Source organism: Plectropomus leopardus, chromosome 24 (genome assembly GCF_008729295.1).
Source record: "Plectropomus leopardus isolate mb chromosome 24, YSFRI_Pleo_2.0, whole genome shotgun sequence".
NCBI lineage: Eukaryota > Metazoa > Chordata > Actinopteri > Perciformes > Serranidae > Plectropomus > Plectropomus leopardus.
This window is the reverse complement of record NC_056486.1, coordinates 667,709-676,571: the sequence shown is the minus strand read 5'-3', so window position 1 is coordinate 676,571 and position 8,863 is coordinate 667,709. Positions and strand designations below refer to the sequence as shown.

The 8,863-nt window shown below is 37.2% G+C and overlaps 1 protein-coding gene across 1 annotated transcript in view; it reads left to right on the top strand.

Moving 5' to 3' along the window:
* Window positions 1-7,719: 7,719 nt before the first annotated feature.
* LOC121963055 (desmin-like) overlaps window positions 7,720-8,863 on the top strand; it is a 12,041-nt gene continuing 10,897 nt past the window's right edge. The window contains exon 1 of the mRNA XM_042513426.1: window positions 7,720-7,927. Within this exon, the coding sequence (XP_042369360.1) occupies window positions 7,720-7,927 (208 nt within the window). The remainder of the gene's footprint in view (window positions 7,928-8,863) is intronic.

Sequence of the window (8,863 nt, the reverse complement as noted above, 5' to 3'; positions counted from 1 at the left end):
TAATCTTGAATAATTTAGTAAATTTTTTTAAAATTCGAACCACAATCGTGTAATCGTGATTAATTTTGTAAAATAAACTGAATTCCAGAAGAAACAGCAAATGTTTATGTCCTTAGATATCTTTAATCTTGAATAATTTAGTGAAATACATGTAATTTTAGACTGCATATAAAAAGAACGAGCAATTTTGTATCCTCAAACATCTGTAATCCTGAATATTTTCGTAAAATAAATTCAATTGCCTACTACATTTGAAAAAAAAAAAACAGGAAACATCTGCAATCTCAAATATTTTAGTAAAATAAATTTAATTCCAGACTGCTTTAAAAAATGGACCGAAAAAGTTTCAGTTTCTAAAACATCTGTAATCTGTGTGAAACGCTGATAATGAGCAAAAGAAATACATTCAAAACGACACTAATGAAAGAACCGATTTTGTGTCCTTAAACCAACGTTTCACAGCTTTAAACGGCTGATTATATTTGGTTCAAGTCGATTTTTAGTTTGTGCACTAAAACATTTTCAGTCTGTGTTTAATCTGGAATGTTTGAGTGATGAAATTTAAACCCAGCAGACGTAGCATCTCCATTTCAGTCTGTGCTGAGTCTGAGTCATCATCTGAATGTTTGAATGTGTGTGTGTGTGTGTGTGTGTGTGTGTGTGTGTGTGTGTGTGTGTGTGTGTTAAAAATGATGAGTTTCTTGATGAAGTTCGTCACAGCGGTGAAAAGGTGGACAGAAGGACACAAAGAGAGACAGATACGGGGTGAAAGAGACAAAAGATGGAGAGACGAGCCAGAGTGCAACGTAAACAAGGTCCCCCTCCGTCAGCCGCTCTCTGCCAATCGCTGCTCCTCCCGGCCGTCTCTATGACAACAGTGACATCACTTGCCTGATGACGGTGTGTCTCCCTCGTGTGTGTGTGTGTGTGTGTTTGTTTGATGAGAGATGGAGGGAGGCAGAGGTGATGACTCACCACAGCCCACGTTCACACACACACACACACACACACACACATAATGTGCTTCACTATATGTGTGTGTGTGAGTGTGTGTAGTTGAGTGTGTATTTGCAGGCAAGTACTTATTTGTGTACGTTTGTGTGCACGTGCATAAATGTGTTGCACATTTGTTAAAATATAAAGTGTTGATGTATGCCTTTGTGTGTGTGCGTGTGTGTGTGTGTGTGTGTGTGTGCGCTCTCCTGTGTGTGTGTGTGTTGTGTACATGTGTGTCCTCTTGCATTTTTGTACATTGTGTCCATATTCATGTTTAAATTGTGTGTTTTTCCTGCTTGTTTCTTCAGTGAATGTCAGCTAAAATAATCCAGCTTCATTTTGGTGAAAAAAAAAGAATCTTAAAATATTATTCAGATTATAACTGGATATGTGTCTGGTTTTCACGGTAGGTATATAAATGTTTATTTGCGTCATATTCAGGCACCAGTTTCACCACAGGGCTTCACAATGATTTTCTTACTGATTTTCTGACCTTATAAATTGAAGCTATGAAGCCTGAGGAGGTAAAATGATCAACTATTTAATATTAAAAAGGTGATGTTTACAGAAAAAATACTGTATTTATTATCAATCCTTGTGTTTGGCCCCGAACAGGCAGTATCTGGGGTTTATGCTGCCAAGAATTTGGAAAAAGGATATGAAACATGATATAGGGGCTACCAATCAATGTATTGCAAGAGCTTCTTTTTTTGCAATTTGTAATCCTATAAGAAATAACCATTGCCAGAAGCTTTTTTTCAGGCTATTTGTCTATCTGTTCATCCCTATGTTCATCCGTCATCCATTCTTTTTCAAAGGAGTTTGGGAACGGGAATTTCTTCATATTTGGTGCAATTGTCCACTTGGACTCAACAATTAACTTATTTTAAAGACACAAACAATAGACATAACATAAAACAATAAATGAGCTTTTTTTTCCAAATGCAGCCTGGAATAAGACATAGTTTACTAAAATATCCAAGATTACAGATGTTTGAGCTTACAAAATGAGAAGTATTATTTTTTAAATAAAGTCTGGACTCAAATTTATTTTGCTGAAATATTTAGGATTAGAGATGTTGATGACAAAGGCAGTTCTTTGAATTCAGTCTGGAATTAAATAAATTTTGCAAAAACATTCAAAATTAGAGACATGTAAGGATAAAAAAAAGGCTGTTTTTTAAATGCAGTCTGGAATTTTATTTATGTTACAAAATTATTCAATCACTTTTACACAGATTACAGATGTTTCCACCTATAAAATGTATAGTAATGTAATGTAAAATGTGATTGCATGCAGTCTGAAATGCGACCTGCTACTTTCTCTGCAACGCACTCTCATTCTTGCATTTCAGCACATGCACTTCCTGTGAGCGTCATCAAACACTCATGTCATGACTCTCATGTTCCCTAAATGTTCTCATCTCTTGAACAAAACATCCTCGAGACAGACACAGAAACCATCAATAGTTCAGCTGTCTCTGAGGGACGAGACACACAGGTACACGCTCACGCACGTGCACGCTCTCTAACAACATCCTAACCACGTTTGAAGAGGCAGGAAGGAAGCAGGGAACCCACTGAGGGATCATAGACGACCCCGTTCACGGCAGGCTGAGCCGTCGCTCCTGACTGTGTGATGGACAGAGGACACGTCACAGCTTCCTGAAGCATGTCTGCTGGAGCCTGCTGGGATCGCTCACTATTGGCTGATTTACTATTCTGGTCACGCTGCGTTCAGGGTACCGTGAATACGAGCTTTCCACTGGGTAAGAAAGTGTCGTCAGCCTCCCAGAGGAGGACATGTGAGAAGTTTTAATTTGGCTTCATTAATGTGTGAAAAGAGAGAAGTGCACGGATTATTTTACCCAAATCGCAAAAAGTCCACAAAAAACCTTGTGAGGGACTGTGCGTTATTCATTGGAGGAGAGGGGGTGGTGCAAAAAGGGGGAGGCATGTCAAATAATTCATTAAGCACTGGGGATGCAGTCAAGTTTAGTTTTCTTTGTTTTAATTTTGGCTTAAGGATACTTTGTTCATTTTTTTTTCTTTAAATAACATAAATAATTGTTTTTTGTCTCAAACTTTGGGATTATTTTTGAAAAAAAAATTGGCATATTTCTTTTCTTCAAAATATTTTGGCAATTTTTAGTTTTTAACTTTTGTTGATTTTTTTTAAAAGACCCTTTTTTCATTTTTTATTTTTTCAAAACTGATTTTTAAAGAAAACATGGCTTCCACATTTGGGCGCGTGCTAAAATAAAAATTACCAAAATTACACTATTTATCTCAGGCAGATAAACACGTAACATATTGAAATTAGTGTTAGATTTTTACAGATGCCACACCAAAAGTCTGTTCTCTGTTTCCTGCTCTAAATGCAGTCTCCTTCCTTCAGCCATGTCCTTTTTTTTTACATAGCAGGTGTCACTTTCTCACATGTTGGCACAAAAATCTTGATAAAGCCAGTTTGTGAAGGAAAAGTAAAACTGGAAAACTCACCATCGGTGCACAGCTGATCCCTCAGACAGAGCTTCTTTTCAAACAAACAACCTGCAGACACAAAAACAACAAATTAAAAAGAAGCTGTGAAAACCCCAAAAACAACCAGTGTTCTTAGACGTGTGTTCAGATCATCTATTTTAACGTCAAACTTATTTGACTGATTTAAACACCTCTTTGTCAAATTACAAGCAGAAAGAGACATTAGGAGTAAATGTAACCTTTTATTCTGTAAAATACTGTAACATTAGTCATAAAAAATTCATTACAGGACACACAAAAAAGACAGAAATTACTTGGGGAAACCCCAAATCATATCCAGCAGCTACACAGGATGTCGTGTTGTCTTGTGTTTCTAAGTGACAGGACGATACGTGTATGTTACAGTTGACCTTTTCCGGCTCCTAATCTGTTGCAAGGCCGTAAACAGCAGCAGATGTGAAGCTCCGCTCTGTTTATTCTCGCCTGTTTGCGTTGTGTTTCCATTAAATGTTTTATGTAACACGTTTTATTCTCACAGAGTACATGTCGTCCTGCTGTACACACCATCATCTCAGCTGTGTGAACACACTTTCATTCCCATTTTTAATTATTGGTACAAAGGGTGCAGCAGGTATTGTCTGTGAGTGAGTTTTAAAGCTTAATTTCACCCAAAAAAAAGTTTTTCTTTAAAGATTTTTGGCAATTATTCTTTTAAATTTATTTGATGATTTTAAAAATGTTACTTTTTTTGTCTTTAACACTTTTTCACAAGGGTTGTTTTTCTTAGAAATGCTTTATATTTTACCCTTTCAATTATTTTGGTAATTTTTTTCTTTTAAATTTTTGGCAATTTTTTGTGGCTAAAAATTGTTAAAGTTTTATATACAATTTTAAATATGTAACTCTAATAATTATACTGTATTATGCATAGTTAATTCTTCTCAGCAGTTGCTTATTCCCTTTTTTCCATGTTTTTGAACGAAATCTCATCAATTCAATCAAGATTCAAAGGTTTTATACTTTTGAAAGGTGTCTGAAAGCAGCACAAGAAAAATTTCCACCCATCCATCCATCCGTTCATTCATCCATCCATCCATCGCCGCCTCCGTCCAAACTCCACATGATGACTAATCTCTGCTCCATCCTCTCTCCTCCTCCGCCCACACATCCCTCCCTTCTCATTTCTCTGTCGCTCCTCCTCCTCTTCTCTGTTGGACTGTGCTCCTCCAGGAGATAATCATCATGTTGCACTCGTCCTGCAGTCTGTCCATCACTGTCACTCACCTCTTTAATTCACATTATCAACTAATTACAAGAAGTTTTCGTGTAATTGAGAATCTAATGAGCAGACTGATGGATGCACTAAAAATATGTTAATCCTGATCAGTTAGTTTTAGCCAGAATTCAGATCCTTACCTAAAAGCAGGGCTGTAGAGCTGGTCAATAGAAAGATATTATATCGTATGGAGATATGAGACTATATAGCACCTTAGATATTGGATATTATTATACCTTAATTTTATCTCTATTTTTCCTGGTTTTAAAGGTTGCACTACAGTTAAGTGATGTACTTTTCTGAACTTATCAGACAGTTCTACTTGTTTTTCTTGTTTGTCTGCTTGTTTTCCTTTCTTTTCCTTTTCATTTTTTGTTTGTTAGTTTGTTTGGTTATTTAATCTTAATCTTCTTGTAATTTCTAATTTCCTCTTTTTTTCTGTTTTTCTGTAGCATATATTTCAAAAGTATTTGTATCTTCCTACTTCAGAGACGACCTAATTTTATAAAAAGACAATCTCTCCAGTAGTGAAATGCTTCATTAAATTTCTTGTCTTCAAATGCCTTCTGTTACTTTTTAACTGGAGTTAACATTTGTGCGCATGGCATTTAATACATTGTTAACGCTTTGAAACCTGAGCAAAGTGGTTTAATTACTTTTGAAAAATGTGGAGAGAAGGGATGAGCTTAACTTTACAAGTTATGACACAAAAAATAGCCAGAACTTAATTTAAAGGTACAAGAAATTAACCTGAAAATAAGCAAAAGAAGTAAAAAACAGTATACCAATTTTCAGTTCATTTTTTGTCACCTTTTACTAATTTCTTGCAATTTGTGAAACATGTCTTGCCCATTGCCTTCTTCCCATGTTTTTGAAAGACATCAAGACAGTTTATTCAGGTTTCACAGGGTTAAACTTCAGCTCCAGACTGATCAGTGTGAGTCTTAATGAAGTTTAAAGGTTACCTGAGCAGAGGAGGGTAAGGACCCTGTTGCCTTTGCTGCCAGTCAGCAGCACAGAGCACAGGTTTCATCTGGCTGACTCATTCCACCTTAAAAATCGTCTGTCAGCCTGCAGACCAGAGGGCGAGCTCACACTCACACAGCAGCAGCCACAAATGCCAGCAGCACCATTATGGAAATGACACTGGATCCAATCTGGCAGGCGGTTAATGGACAATAAAAGCACAGAGACACTGATGATGACGATGATGGGAGGCTCGAGTTCAGTTTTGGAGGTGATGATGAGTCAGCCTGATTTTCTTAATATAACCTTTTCCACATAAAACACATATTTTTTAAATGCTGGATATCTGCAGACACAAACAGCGAAAGAAAAACTGCAAACCAAAGTGATGTTCTTTGCTTAGTTGTTCTTAGTTTGTTCAGATTTGTGCTTAAAGCCAAATCTGTTCCCCCGTTTCATCTGCTACTGAATACCAGTGTGACTCATCCTGCTAACATTAAAGATACAGTTTCCGGTTCTGTTTATGTGTTGATCACAACTAGATCTCGGGTCTGAAACTCCAAAATGACCAGTTTGAGATTTTCTGATCGGCCACTTAAGATTTGATTATAGGTTAGACAACTAAAAGCACTTCATCCAATCTGCAGAAAAAAAGGGTTGACATTGTATGCTTCTGCAAACCACAAATAAAAGAAAATGCCCTAATATTGCAGAAACATTCAAGAATATTCAAGAAATGTCCTAAGATCCTTGTTACATCCTAAAATCTTAAAAATGTACTAAAATCAGAGAAACGTTTTAAATGCTAAAAAATGTATGGCACTGCTGTGACTGGCAGGGTAACATAGCTTCTGAAAGGCTTCTGAATGCAGCACAAGAAAACTGAAGTCGATCCTTTAAAGGATTTATCTTTAATAGCTGACAATAGCCCCAAAGAAAAGCAAGTCGAGTATCTAAAAGGATTTTTTAAAAAATACCCAATTTGGGGGGTACAATTTCAGGACAAAAATGGTAATGTCTCAGTAAACAAAAAAGGAAAAAAAGTCTTTAGTGGCACTATCCTGGCAGAAAATGCAGCGATGTCTCAGTAAAAACAAACTCTTAAAAAAAGCTGCTGGAAACATAGCAATGACTCCCTGAATCACGTCTGGTTTTCTGGTGCGTTGGTCTGCAGCTTGGCAGGCGTCTCACTTACAACAGCAAATATGTTGATTTTGTTTAGATTATGAACTTTAGATTTTTAATCCTCCTCTTTTATGAATTAATGTTTTGCTCTTTTGTTTGAGTTGAAACCTTGAGAAGTCCAAACATGATGTGATGAAGGAATGAATTACCTTCAAAATATTCCCTAACGTCTCCTTTAAATAATGACATAAGGAAACATCCTTCAGCTTTAATCTTCTTGGCTATGGTCCTGCTCAGACAGAGCCACACCTTCCCAGAAAACAAAATGGAGCTGCTGCTGTGGTAACCCCCGAAACTCTCTCTCTCTCGGTCGTTAGTTCTGGAGAGGGAAGTTTGTGAGTGAATCAGAAAGAGAAAATCTGGAGGGGTTTCCCCTTGAGAAAACCTGCTACTGGCTAGAACCACAAACCACTGACTCTGAGTTGAGTCATTTTCAGTTTATTTTTGTTTTTTCTGGTAAAATTAAATCAGACCAGAGAGCTGATTGTTGAGTCAGTCTCCATCACTCACTGGATAAAAACACTTTTCACTTTATTTACTTTAAATTAAATTAACTTTACTGCAAAAAAAAAAAAAAAAAAAAAATCTCATTGAGTCTGTTTTGTTGATTAGAGCCTCTAAAGTCTCTTCTCTACTGGTCGCTGTCCCTGGTCCTGAAGCACTCAAGCTGTTCTCTGTCCATGGTGCTGAAACACTCGGGCCATTCTCTGTCCATTTTGCTGAAACACTTAAGCTGTTCTCTGTTCTAGTGCTGAAACACTTTGACTGATGATGTTAAAATGCTCTGGTCATTTGCTTTCCATGGTGCTAAAATGCTCAACTTTGCTGTCACAGGTGCTGAAGCTCTTATGCTGGTCACTGCTCGTGGTGCTGAAACACTCAGGCTGCTCACTGTTAATGATGCTCACACACTCCGGCACAGAGGGGATTTGGGTAAACCACTGTCCGTGGTGCTGAAACACTCAGGTTGTCTGGTCGCTGTCCGTGGTACTGAAACACTCAGTCTTGTAGCTGGTACTGGTACTGAAACACTTGAGTTAGTTGCTCTCCGTGGTGCTGAAACACTCAGACTAGTCGCTCTCCGTGGTGCTGCAACACTGTAGCTTGTTTAGAGCCTCATGGCGACAGGAAGCCATTGTTGTAAGTGTGAGCAGCAGAGCTGAGGAGGCAGCTATGAGTCATACCTGTAATGTCCTGTTATGTTGCTAGAATATTTCTGCAGGCAGAAGTTTTATAATATTTTCTTTTAAAATTTGAAAACAAAAATGTATTGTCTGCATTGTTTTTTTTTCTTTGAATCTATCTGTTTGGCAAACATCAACCCCTCCTAATGATTATGTCCAACAGTGAAATGTCATTATCAATAGTCTTTAGTTTTGTTATGTGCTGTTGCCTTCATCTTGTATCATTTTATTAGCTGCAGGAAATTGTGCATTTTGTTTTCAGTCATGGCAACCCTTATTTTAAAGCCTACTGCAAACCCACTTTATACCTCCTCTGCATTTTATTGGTACAAACATGCTTTTATCTTTTTATGACACACAATAAACCTGTGGGATCCCCACCACCCATATAAGGACTATATCTTCCATCCTTTAAAATAAAATAACTGCTGTTTGTGTCTCTTTTCATTAATTTTGTTTGTCGTTTTTGCTTGATTGTGTCTCTTTGGGTTAATTTCATGTCTTTCTTTTTTGAGATAATTTTGTCTGTTTATGTGGGTTTTGTGTGTCTTTTTGGATGTTTTGTGTCTCTTTTGGTTGATTTTGTGCCTTCTTGTAGTGTCGGGTGGCTCAGTGGATAAAGCAGGCGCCCCATATATGAAGGCTGTGTCCTTGCCAGAGTGGCCGTAGGTTCAAAATCCTCCCTCAAAATGCCTTCTTTAGTCGTATTACAATCTTAAACTCTTTGAGGTGTCTTTTTAAGTAATTTTGTGTCAGGTAACTTCATGTGTGT